General features: G+C 33.9%; 1 protein-coding gene across 1 annotated transcript in view; it reads left to right on the plus strand.

Annotated features, from left to right (window-relative positions):
* LOC147065237 (uncharacterized) overlaps positions 1-13,812 on the plus strand; it is a 52,404-nt gene that overhangs the window by 37,892 nt on the left and 700 nt on the right. The window contains exons 23-30 of the mRNA XM_085956351.1: positions 2,378-2,484; positions 3,230-3,385; positions 4,819-4,926; positions 5,848-7,454; positions 7,622-7,849; positions 9,238-9,433; positions 10,344-10,444; positions 10,777-10,950. Of these exons, the coding sequence (XP_085812477.1) occupies positions 2,378-2,484; positions 3,230-3,385; positions 4,819-4,926; positions 5,848-7,454; positions 7,622-7,849; positions 9,238-9,433; positions 10,344-10,444; positions 10,777-10,950 (2,677 nt within the window). The remainder of the gene's footprint in view (positions 1-2,377; positions 2,485-3,229; positions 3,386-4,818; positions 4,927-5,847; positions 7,455-7,621; positions 7,850-9,237; positions 9,434-10,343; positions 10,445-10,776; positions 10,951-13,812) is intronic.

Consider the following 13,812-nt stretch of genomic DNA (forward strand, 5'->3'; position numbering starts at 1 on the left):
TATTTTGGTCTTTAACAAAGCTCTTATTGGGGTAATCGTTAGATACATTTGCGAAAATTCGCATTCACATTCACTTGAAGAAATGGTAATAGAATTCAATGCATACTATATCAAACGCAATAGTTTTTCAGGATATGTCTTTTCATTATGAAATGATTCAGGAAAATTAACTTGTACTATGTAAGTGTGAACATTGTTTCATCTAATTGCTTTTGAAACATTAAAAATACCGTGAAAAAAGGTGCCGGAACGCCGTTCCACCGCGTTACAAACCCTGAACCAAAAAGCCCTGGGCAAAAGTATTATGATTTTTGCCTTGCGAATAGTTTAAAATAAATAAATTTCTTGATAAAAACTAATGAATTATTATTAACCATAAAAACATTATGTTATTATGAAATGAAGATTGAAAATTAATACTTTATTATATGTTTTTGCTTCCTGATTTACGATATGAATTTGATGATATCAAAAGTTGAGTTTCACATTTTTTCCTGTTACTTAAGAGGTTTTGCCAAGGACACAACAATATGTAATTGGTTAACATCAAATAGTAGTTACGAAGCACTTAAAGAAATATTTTTATAAATGGAATGGGCGCATTAACAGATCAAGCGATATTATGCGTAGTTTCGACTAGTATCTACCTAAATTTCAACAAGCAAAACTACAAAACCACATATCTTTGAGAGAGGTTTAAATTGAACTGCATTGCATGAGAAAAGATGAGACTGGAAAGCTTTAGTGTTACAGAAAAATCACTTGATCTATTAATTCAGGTCTAAGATAATTCGGCGACAATAGAAATTTCGGCACTTCACAGATGAATGAAATGCACAGATATTATGTTAGGTCTAGAACAGTGGTTCTCACGTGAAATTTAACTGTGGCCGCACAATTGACATTGACAGTTAATGGAAACGTCTGGTGGCCGTACCAAATTTCTTTTTTTTGAATGAAAAAATTAAAGCTGAATTTTATTTACTAAAAAATGGATCAATTATTTATTTATAGACAAGTCCATTTAATAAAAGACATTTGAACATTTTAGTACTCCTTCAATACTCCTTTTTCCAATGCAAGCCGCATGTCTGCTTCTAAGTTTAAATCTGTCAACTGGCTTCGATATTTGTTCTTTATGAAGTGCATTACACTGAATGATTTTTCACAGTATACAGTAGAGTAGTAAAATCGACAATATTAATAAAGCAATTGTTGTCCAACGTATAATTTCGACCAAAATTTTTCAACCGTGGTATCTATTATTAAAATGGTTTTTAAGTACATGGTCATGACTCATTTCCAATAACGCATATTTAACGGTAGCCAGTAGTAGTAGTAGGTATGAAATTTTCTACTAAACGCACTATTTCACACATGATCTCATCACAAGAACGCATTATGGATCATTTGAGCGTGGAAAGAAATTTAAGACAAGTCATGACGTGTATTCAACCAATTTCATAATTTTTGAAATATAATTTTGTAAAGCGCTGGTGGCCGCAGATAAATCCTCTAGTGGCCGCACATGAGAACCCCTGGTCTAGAACCAGTAAGTAGACATGTAAATCTAATATTATATTTTAAAATAGCTGTTACACTAAAACAAGGTTCATTGTTGTTGCAACGCCTCACATTTACATTTCAATCTTGCACTTAACAGCAGTGAAATTGTATTTATTGGTCAATATGTTTTCATTTAGGATAGGTTTTTAGTTAAATTCATTTAGGTTTGATGCATACCCAATTTCTAATAGTTCATATAGCAATTCAAGCTGTTCATTGGTATTAAGTGGTATGCAGCCAATGAGGACGTCAGCTGATTAGAATGAAGCAGTTTTTCGCCAATAGAATTTTATATCACTATCATGCTGTCCAAACTGAACATCTCCATGAGGCCAATATAAAAATTTAAACCTCGTTTGTACAATTCCACAATCTTGTTGATGAATGTTATCAATATCAAATATTGTACAATCTCCTTGATTATATTGTCGTTAAATTGAAGGTTTGTATAATTTGTTGTGCCAATTATTAATGTTCGTTGAAACATATTGCACAAGTTGTGGAATATTGATTTGTTTCTAACAGTTATTGCGCAACCTTGGTGTGGTTCAGTGTAATATTGGAATGTAAAAGCACACCATCGACATGAGTCATTGCAACAATTATAAACGTCACTTTATTATGGATTGGTATTATATTATATTAGACTTACTGGTTCAAATTAAAACACATGTGTATTTTCTTCATGCATTTCATTCATAAATGCGGTTTCTAGTTTGCCGTAAAGTTTGCGGCGGCGAATTGTCTTCAAGCAGTCTTGGGTTGATAATTCTTTATCCATACAATTATTAATATTTAAATTGATATTTAGAAGAATACTACGATGGAAGTGAGAAGTCAATTGGAAAAAACTACCGTAGACTTGGTCGGGGGATTTGGGCTCTCACTGGAAAAACAATGCCACCCACTGCCGAGAATGTAATTACCAATTCAATATTTTATCCGCTCAGTTATTAAATAGAGCTAGGAATAAGAAGAAAGAAGGGGGGGGGGTTAACCCATGATCTGGATTCAAATAAAATCAATATATTCTGAACATAACTTCAATTTATGAGTGAATTTGTGGTATACACAAGATGTATACAATAATGTTAGATTCTTATTATTAAATATTAAGTAATACCATCACCTCGACTGAAAAACAAAGCCGGTGGCCTTAACTTGAAAATCTAAAATACCATAGTTATGAAAAATAATTTGCATGGGCGAATCAATAACTCAAAGGATAAGAGCACTCATCTAAACAGTGAAATATGTGACTTTGAATCTCACACGGTTCAATTTTTTTCATGAATTTTTTTCTAAAGCTTACTCTTAAGTATTAATAACGTCAGAAAACAAAAATACATACATGTACATTTTGTAGAACATAATAAATGTTCGAATAGTTTTAATATTAGAAAATGTTTGGAAACAATACTAGATTACTAGTTCCACGCTACTGCATATTAAGCTACTAATCCCATCACACTAAAGTGTATAAATAAAACAATTGACCTAGAGACCGATAACTATTACTTGAGGCATGATCTAGGTGCTAGAGCTGAGATGTGAGTATAGCCAGTGTCTTGTGAGCTATTGGTTCTCCAAACAGCCGTGCCTCAAGTTATAGTTGTTGGTCGTTATTTATAAATTGCGTATAACAATGTATTTTTTTTTCCAGGAAAATATGGATGCGCTTAGCGGTTTAGTGAACCACCATTTAAATCAATCGACGCTTTGGAATGAGTACACGTTTAATGGGGTGGCTAAAATGGCCCAGCAAATCATTATCACTCATCAACCTGGCAAAAACACGTTTTGTTATGGTGATAATCAGGTATGTGACATAATAGATTATTGTCTACTAAATTCAATATCATACAACAAATTTTTTTTTATCAACAGTGAACGAATTGAATGTGTGGCTCATTATAAATATTTAGGGAACACGGGTCAAAGAGAACTGGGGCCAGGAAATAAAAACAAGAATTGTTAACTCCTTAACAATCGAGATGCTCCTTAGCAATCGAGATCTTATCCTAGATCTGAGAATGCATATGATTCACTGCATCTATTCTATGGGGGCATGGACGCTGAACTGAGAGATGTCATGGAGAGTTGAGGCTGTATAATTGCATCCTCAGAATTTCTTGGACTGACATCAGACAATTGTGAAAGGATCGAGATGTTCTGCATAGTATTAAAACCAGAAAACTACAGTCAGTATCTTGGTCACATTATGACAGTTCCCAACTTAAAGGAAAAATCAACGTTAAATGTAGCAGCATGTATACAAGTAAACCCCCGGTCATCGCGGGGGATACGTTCTGGACATGGTCGCGATAAGCAACATTTCACGATCAACAGGGGGATTCCCTTGTTTGGCCTCTCTACGTTTACATATTGTGCAAAATTTGCAATTACAGCCACGTTTTACAGCACTCACTCGCTCTTAGTCTTCGCCATTCTCTTCTAGCAACTCCATGCATTGATTGTGAAGGGAAACGGGCTTTTCAATGGTTTTAACACTTAACTTTCGCACGGGAACAGGTTCGGAGACGTCATTTTCTAGGGACGTATGGTGGTCCGTTTCCTGTAGCTCTTCATTAGTTACGGGTTCGCCGTGTGATTTTAATAATGTCTGAATATCATCTACATCAACACCTTCGATGCCTCTGGTTATGGCTATATGACTAATCTCTTCGATGATATTTTGAATATCATTTTCATAATTGCAGTGAACTTCAACAATTTCACTGAACAACCTTTTCCAAACACCCTTCATACACGACTGGGTGACTTCATTCCACGCTTCGTCGATGTTTCTGATAGCTTTCATAATATTAAATTGTTTCCACCAAACCCGCATGGCATCTCTATCACCTCCATCAGTTTCTTCAATGAGTTGAGAGAAGAAGAGTTAGACGATCCTTGGATGCTTTAAATCCAGAAGCAGTATTCTCCTCTATGGAAATAAACGTACGTGTTGGCATTCGTTTCCAATAGAGTCCCGTCTCATCTACATTAAAAATTAAATTTGGTGAATAATTTCCCCTTTCCATAATTTCCAGTTTTAAAAAAAGATCGGGATATAACGAATTCGCACTCGCCGGGGTCGCGATGAACTTACCTGTATTAGTTAAAACTTACATAATATTTCTGCCGTCAGATTCTTCGTGGGTATTTGAAGCATCGCTATAATATCGCTACACTAATTGGATATTAGGTACCTATGCCGACTAATCATAGGTTTATTTATTTTATTTGTAGGTGACAGGTAATGTGCTGGAAAACCAAATTGTAGGAGACAGTAAAGCCACTTATGATGACGTTGATGTCCTCAATATCTCCAAAGGTCTCGAAATATTTTTCGGCCAAGTATGTGGATCATTTTATTATTATATTTTTTAATTAAATTGAATATATAACTTACTTATGTACTTCACCCTGACTAGTTCCAGTATATCTATAGGGCAACCTCAGTGCGTAGATTTCTCTTTCTGTGTGACTCCAGAATGAGAGACGATTGGTCATGACGATGCGATCCATGCAACTGTACAGCGAGGTACCAGAGATTCGCAATCTTGGACAACATTTTCAGTACATGTCACAGTCACATGCCGCACATGTTCATAAGCATGCCCGTTATTAAGAATTGACATATCGCTCATGAACTCTGGAGTGTCTGTGACGAGCTCGTACCAGTGTAGCATTAAGATTCAATTAAAAAACCGAATCACTTGCGTTTTGGGTAGATTACTATAATTGAGGTGCTAAGGATTAAAAAAGTACAATTGACATATTATAATAAAAAAATACCTGTTTATATGTGAAAGAGGATTCAAAAATTGAACTGCTTTATTTGAAAACATTTGAGTATATCCCATGGATACACTTTATTAAATGTGATTATTATTACTATATACATAGTATGAATGTTTTGGCTTGACTAGTCTTTTTTCAAATATTGAAAACATTATAAACAAGAATAAATAAATAAATTACAATATTTTTTTGTGGAATTGTAAATAAGGGTTATTTGAGAATCAAATCTCGAAAAAACGGTCATGCAGAATTCATAATTTTACTTTGGAATTGATTTTCTCAACTTGATCACTGGTGCACTTGTATTTATTTAATCGTCAGCTGCTCAATTATGTTTATATTATTTTACTGCTTCATAGTCGCAAATAAGTCATAATAGTGCTTAGTTAATCCGATTAATTAAATAAAACAGCAGAATATTTTTTAGATTCGTAATAAACAATAATAAACCATTTAGTGTTTTCTTTTTCACAGCCTGAGTGGGATTATGGCTTACTAAATTCTAGAGGACACACATTCGGGATATGGAAACTGGATCCAGCGCAGAACCCAAACAATCAACATGGCGCCAAAAGAAAATCACTACAATTTGAAGATGAACAAATAACTGACTCGGAAGCAAAGGAATTACTTTCTTGCGAAACTACTAAATTGTGTGAAAAGGGTACTGAAGTGAAAACAAAAAAACATAAGTCTGATGTGAGTTTTATCGATGAATATTTTGTACACATAGGAAGTAATCATGACCTTATTGAGAAGATTGAGGATGATGAGGATGACGATGTTGTTAAAAAGAGAAAACGTAAACACAAAAAGGGTAAAAAGGCCAAAGGAAGAAAGGCTAAGGGCAGAAAGGGTAAAGGCAAAAAGGGTAAAGGGAAAAAGCGAAAAGCTAAAATGGGAAAAGGTAAAAAGGGTAAAGGTAAAAAGGGAAAAGGTAAAAAGGGAAATGGTAAAAAGGGAAAAGGCAAAAAAGTAAAGAAGGCTGCAGGTGCCAGAAAAAAGGGAAAGAAGACTAGTCCAACAAAAAAAGGTAAAGGAGAGAACGAAGAGAGAGGTGAACCTTCAGTTTCACCCGCTTTGGAGGTCAAGAATGATGATTTTAAAGATAATCATGAGGTGAAGGAATCATTGTTTGAAAGTAGAAATATAGATGATGTTGAAACTGCAATAGGAGAGGAAAAATCAAATGAAAATGGCCATGAGAGAGAGAGTCAAGAAACCAATTTGAACGATGAGCTCCAAATAAGCGAGGGTGTTGATATTGATCATATAGAAGAAGAAAACGAGGTCTCTGATAAAATTGATAAAGATGTTCCGATTACTGAGACTACAGAAGAAAATGAAGTAAATGTCACAGCTACTGGTGAAGTTGATAACATTCCAACAGATGATACGGATTTGAATGAAAATGAACAAAAATCGGATAATGACGATGCAAGTAAAAATATTAAAACCGTCACTATTCACGATGAGCTCAATAGAGATGGATTGAATTCAATGTCGGATATGCCAATTTCAAAACAAGATACAAAAAATAATGATTCAATTGAGAGTAGAACAGATAACAATTTAGCCACCGATATAAATGAATTAAGTAATAAAATAGCTGATGGTCCATTATTAGATGAAACAAATGTTGAAATGGGAGAAATAATGGATAATGTGCAAGAAAATAGCAGTGCAATTAGTTTTACAAACAGCCAGTTAGATGGCAATAATTTAGCACAGATTGAATCAGAACCCGCTGTCGTAAATGAAATAATATATACTGCTACATTAGAGGAGAGAGATTCAATAGAAAAGATTGTTCAGGAACTTATCGAAGAAGTCTTAAATATAAATGAAAACGAATCATCCGAAGAAATTAAAGCATTAAATGACGATACCGCAGAAGAGGCGCCTATTGAAGAATTTGAAGGTGACAATTGCTTGATATTTTTTTGGGATCCACGTGGAGTCAGTTTTGGAAAGATAACTGAGTCATCGCGCGTTCCACTTGTCATCTGCTTTGATTCCACTAAAAAGTTTGAAGAGTTCTTTTTGAAGACTGTCGATAAAATTGGTATCGGATCACACAGGTGAGTAATTTTGCAATAACTAAACTAAACCTTTTATAATAATATTATAACTGTTATTACACATGGTTCTTGTTGATCTTTTTAAGCTCTGTTGATTTTTGATTTATTTACTTGGTTATTGTATTAATCAACAACTAACAGAATAATAATAGCATATTTTTAAATAGATTCACTATATCCGGAGTCAAGATAAATGATAATATCAATAAGGAACAACCAGTAGGGACAATCACAACACAGAAAGAAGAAAGTGTCGCAACGAATAGGCAAGAAAAGAAAAAAAGGAAAAGATCATCGTATTCTTATTCCACAGCCTGTGATGAAAGATTGGCGACAGCGTATGTTTATCCTGGTGGTGGAAAGGCTATATTGTGGCCGACAACTAATATGAGAAGGTACGGTAATAAGAAGATATCATTTTTCTTAAATACATCGTTTTTACAACGTTTTTATTAGCTCGTATTCTTATTTGTCCGGTGGTTGTTTGTCTGGTACAAATCTTGCAATCGATGCTTCCCGACTAGATAGACATTTGAAAGTTTTAGAATATAACAGAACACAATGCCAATGCATTCTTTTAATACTTTTAGCCATCTTTAAGCAGAATTGAATTCATTTTCAGTTAATTCAGTTTTGTATGGAAATGAGATACCCGGGGTTCCAGGGGCTAGCTCAGGTGTCCATCGAACCCCGGATTCACAAAAAAAAAGGAACGATATATTTATGTTTGTGGTTAAATAAAACACTAAGACTTTCTTGTGCGTAACTTGGTATTAGGTATATATTTTAATCTTGAGTTTGACAAGGTTATTTTGTAGTTTTTTTTACAGTTACAGTCGTCAGTCCGTATCGTTTGAAAACCAGACGCTCACTCCCTTTTTTTTCTTTTTTAAACTTCGCGTACCCACGCCATTCTACAAAAAGGACTCTCGTGATTAGCCAAATTTTATCGCGTGATGTTTTTTTGATTTGACGAATCACGAGGACCACCCCGGCGCAGGCGCGTGGAAACTTCAACGTTGCCGGCAAAATTTATTAGATTTGAATAAGTACTTATATTTAGTCTTAAAATTATCGCTTTCATCCATCATCATTTATACTTTTTAAATTAAATTAAATGTATCTTAATTACACCTCCGCCCAATATGTGATTTTCACACACCGGACGAAGGCCTTTACTTATGAATAAAAAAATACTTACGTGGTTGAGCAAGGAATCAGATTAGATGTTTTACGAAGCCGTTTCTAGAGGTCAGGGTTACGTTTCGACTTGATAGCTACTAAATGATTATTTTACACCGGGAGAAGCCCGCCTGTAACAGGGGTGTATCAGAAAGTTATTTCAGAAAAATCTGTAAAAAGTAAAAGACTATTATTGGTTGCTAAGGCGGTGGTCCTAGCAACTAAATTATTAATATATACGTGCGTTACTATGGAAATCAAAATGAAATGTCAAAATGACATTTCAGTATTCTATATTTGTTTGTTTTTATTTACTTCATATCAAGTACAAGTTTGAGCATATTGAGCATAATAATTCAAGAGAAAATTTAAAAACATTGTAAATAAAAAGTTCTTTTTATCTTGTAATTATTTTGAAAATCATCATGGAATAAAAATAATAAAACCGATCATTGCAGAATGCAAATTTAATATTGAAAGAAGAAATTAAATATTTTGTATGTTTAATAATATGACGTTATATTGTATCCATAATATTTAATTCGAAATTCGATTTTTTTAAAATATTTGAAAGGTTTTATTGTATTGATTTTGTTTACAGATCAAAATTGAATCCTCTGCAATGGTCTTCGGCTTGGTGCGTGTCAATTCTGATGTTGACTCGCCTAATCAAGATTGACATGTTGTCTTGGGACTCGGAGACGATGGATGATGCGAGCGCCATCGCTTTAGAAATCAGAGATGAGTCGGTTATTAGAGAAGGAAAGAAGTGCAAAAATATTATGTTGCCCGACCAGGTCAGATTTGAACATCACATCACGCTTGTTTAAATTGTATTTTCATTCAATAGGCAATACATCTACCATGATCAATCAGGGGACCGCCAAAATAGTACGATCTGAATTGAGAGAAAATAATGGTAAACGTTGCCACACTTCACAAGATAGCTATATATCCTGATTATATAAAAAAAAGAAAAACCTACTCTTTTTTTAGCATACGTATGGCTAGTTGTAATCAAAGCGGTTGTGTAGTTGGGTAAACTAGCCGACGAATGTGTAAACAGCACACATGTCTTAGTACATATGAACTGTGCATGATGATGCATATGTAAATTACACATCATCATTCATCAGCTCGAATACGTTAGCTACATAACAGGCGGCATTGAATATGTTCAGTAGGTCACAAAGTTGACAACTTTGTGTTTTTTGTTGTGGCGGGTGCGGCGCAGATTGAAATAAATTTTGAGATGTTTCCAAAGATTTATTAAACCAATTATTACTTTCACATGTGACATACACTGTTACCTGTTTGACAATGTTGATGTTGAATAAATTACTAAAAATATAAACAATACATTGGAGAATGTTATGATTTTGAAAACAATCAATTCAGTCCTTAAAAATCATTTTTGGGGTCTAATGGGCGAAATGCAAATTTTAAAAGAGTTACATTTAATTAACATTGTTTTAAATTCAATCTATCTGTGCGTGTTCACATTTTTGACAATATATTATGTATTATTATTATATCATTGTAATATTTATAAAGAGTGGGCCCTACACTTGGAGTGTATCTGGAGTATATAATTATATGGTTTAAATAATAATCATTTCTAAGCAGTTATTTCACAGGAACACAAAGGAAATGTAAGATAACAATAAGTATTTAATTGTATTCTATAAAATCCATTATGATTGACAGGTGGTTAACGTATTTATCATTGAGAAGAAATGTGTTCACTTTGATCTACAACTTTTAGCCACTACTGATATGACATGTGAAAAATCCTTCCACGAATTTCGGTAAGTTTCATTTAACCTTAACCCAATCCAACCTAACACAATGTCAATAATAATGTCTCCTCCTTTGAAAGACATTATGCATTTCCTTCTCCCATCCACTTCTCCAGTCCTGGGCCAATGTCATCCGTGTTCACGGTATCAGAAAATATTCTTATATCTGTCACTACTCTAGTTATTTAAAATCATTTTAATGTATTCAAAGTCTTGATACATACCAGTACACATTTGGTCAGGCCTCTTAGCAACATTGCATCCCAATTTTCATTTCAAAAAGATAAACAAGATAGAAAATTTAATGCATAAAAATTTTTTGGCTTATGTGATCTTTGCAGAGTTATATTGGAGCAATCAGTATGTAGAGAAGCATCTTTAACTCTGATATGGTCTTCCATCGGTGGATGTTCGGCGGCCTTCTCTTGCCGATCGAAAAAAACCTATTTCTTGGCTATCCACTGTCCTTCTCCGTGCATCCTTTCTTACACCTCTCCAGAAAATTTGGTTATTGGGTATGTACAAAGTAATATCAACCATATAATATCTGTACCTCAGAGGCAGACGGATGCAAATCCAAATACCCAATTGTTCAGGAGAGCCAAAAAACAATTTTTATTTTAAATGAATACTCATAACTTCTAAGAAAATATACATAGAATGATCATTATTTTTTTTATTCTAATTCAATTAAAGTTCTAATTCTAAAATTCTAATACATTGAATATGTAAGAAAGGAATAAATATAATACAATTTTATATCTAAAAAAAATTAAATAAAAACGTAGTGTGGATTTGCATCCTTCTGCCTCTAAAGATATTTTGTTAAATGTGGATTTGTATCTTATTTACCTAGCCAAAATAAAACAATTTATAAGTTAAAAAAATTTATAGGTATAAATATAACAAAACTTTTTAAAATTTTTATTATGTCATCATCATCATCACCAGCCTGAATCTATTCACTGCTGGATGAAAGCCTCGCTAATCTCCAAGCTGATTCCACTTCTCTCGTTCCTGTGCGTTGCGTTGCCAAGTTTTTCCGCAGAACTTTATCATTTCATCGATCCAGCGGACTCTAGGTCTACATTGCGGATGTTTTTTACCTCTTGGATACCACTGGATGACTAAATTTGTCCAACGATTGTCCTTTCTTCGAGCCATGTTCCAGCCCATTTCCATTTGAGGTTTTTAGCAAACTCTATCACATCATTAGTCCTTGTCTGTTCCCTTATCCACTCATTCCTTTTTTTGTGCTTTTGCGTTATGCCCAGCATGCACCTTTCCATACCACGTTGTGCTACTCTAAGTTTCTGGATCTCTCTTTTACTTAGGCTCAATGTTTCACACGCATGTGGTTACGGGAAGTACACACTGGTTGAACACTTTGCACTTTAGGCATTTTCGAAGAAATTATTCAGGCGGCCAAAAGCACTCCAGCCTAGCTTTACTCTGCGAACAATTTCATCAAATATACATCCATCTATAGCAGTGGCGAAGGGTGGAGGTAGGCTGTTAAGATCCGCCATAAGCAGTGCACATTAAACTTTTTCACACATACATATTTGTTTTCATTGAAATAAGACTACAATTTACAGATAGTCTTTTAAAATTCAATTAAACCCTGAGAAACCAAGCCATAATAGATAATAGTCAAAAAATACATGTCTATCTATAAAATATCTAAAATTATGCAATTAAATCATACATAACTTTGAATATTTTATAAATAGAATAATATTTTTTATTTATTATAGTTTGGTTAGGCAGGGCTTAATGAATTAAAAAAATTAACCAACAATATGTGTAATATGTATTTGTAATACAATGAAAACAAATAACTATGAATGAAAAAGTGTGCACAATTTTGTCGTATTGCCCAAATTAGACCAAAACTATTATGGTTTCGTTTAGACCGGGTTTAATTGATTTTTAAAAACTAACTAACACCATCTGTAAATTGTAGTCTTAGTTCAATAAAAACAAATACATATGACTAAAAAAGTGTAGTGTGCATTATTTATAGCGAATCTTAACAGCCTACCTCCACCCTTCGCCACTGATCTATAGACACCTATTGTGCCAGATAAATGTAGTTTTCACCTGTTCGAGCTGAATGCCATTGATGAGGATCTCTTTGATACATTTATTTTCAAGCCTACTTTGTTGCTTACTCCAGCGAGTTACTGCATTCTGCTTTGGAGGCCTTCTGAGTCTTGCAAACTACTATTTATTGTTATCGGCAAAGCGTAGAGGACTCACGTATTCTCCATTTATGGGGACCCGTGTCATTCCAGTCAAGTTGTCTAAATAAGTCTTCAAATGTAGCTGTAAATAGTTTAGGTGAGATTGTATCACCTTGTCGGACTCCTTTGCTGATAGGAAATGTGCGATGGTTTATGGAGATGTTGTTGAGCTACTGTATATATTATTGAAAATATTTATATAGCGCCTGGGGATTCCTTGATTTCTGAGTGCATCGAGTATTGAAAATTTCTTTATGGAATCGAACGCTTTCTCATAGTCTATAAAACCCATGGATAGCGGCAGCTTGTATTCCTGTTACCGCTCTGATTTCTCTGATCACTTGGATAATATGGTCCATAGTGCTGTATCCTCCTCTAAAGCTCGTTCTCCTGGCTGGTTCTCGTCTAGTACATATTGCAGACGGTTTGAGAGAATTTTATCTTAGTGGATTATTGGATTTGCATCCTTCTGCTTCTAAGGTAGGTATGGCATTTGCATCTTTATGCTATGCATATCTTGGACTAGGACTTTCATCTCTCTACCACTAATAGATAAAGCCTTTAGCATGACGATTCTTAAAAAAACTTATTTTCCCCAAAAACGGAGTTGCATCCGTCTGCCTCTGAGGTACAGATATATTGTATGATATTATGTACTGTCACAGACATTATTATGCGCTGATTCATTTTACAACTGAATGTTTGTGGTTTTGATCATTTTTGTCCAACCATGTCGACAGTTATGTGAAATTGTATAGCCAATGTAGTCCAGTGGCATAATTCAGAATATCCGATGAATTATGTAGGTACTTTTGTATAAAGAGTAATATTTAAGGTATTAAGCAACTGCAAAGTTTACCCAGGAGTCCCTAAATTCTAAGATGGTAGCCGACATATCTATAATTTATAACTGTTTAATCTGATTGATTTTTATAACACATATTTTATGGTGCTGAATCTAATTCAAAGTTAAACTTGATATTTTGGAATCAGAAGCCTATAAAATACCAAAACAGCACAGCGTCCAAAATGTCAATTGTCTATAATTATAGTCTGAATTGATTGATTTTCATATTAATACTATCGACCGAAGGTATTTGATGGAATTTGAATTTAAGTTTTGTACTATTC

Source organism: Rhyacophila brunnea, unplaced genomic scaffold, assembly GCF_057557595.1.
Source record: "Rhyacophila brunnea isolate RB1 unplaced genomic scaffold, BYU_Rbru_1.0 scaffold_6, whole genome shotgun sequence".
Lineage (NCBI taxonomy): Eukaryota > Metazoa > Arthropoda > Insecta > Trichoptera > Rhyacophilidae > Rhyacophila > Rhyacophila brunnea.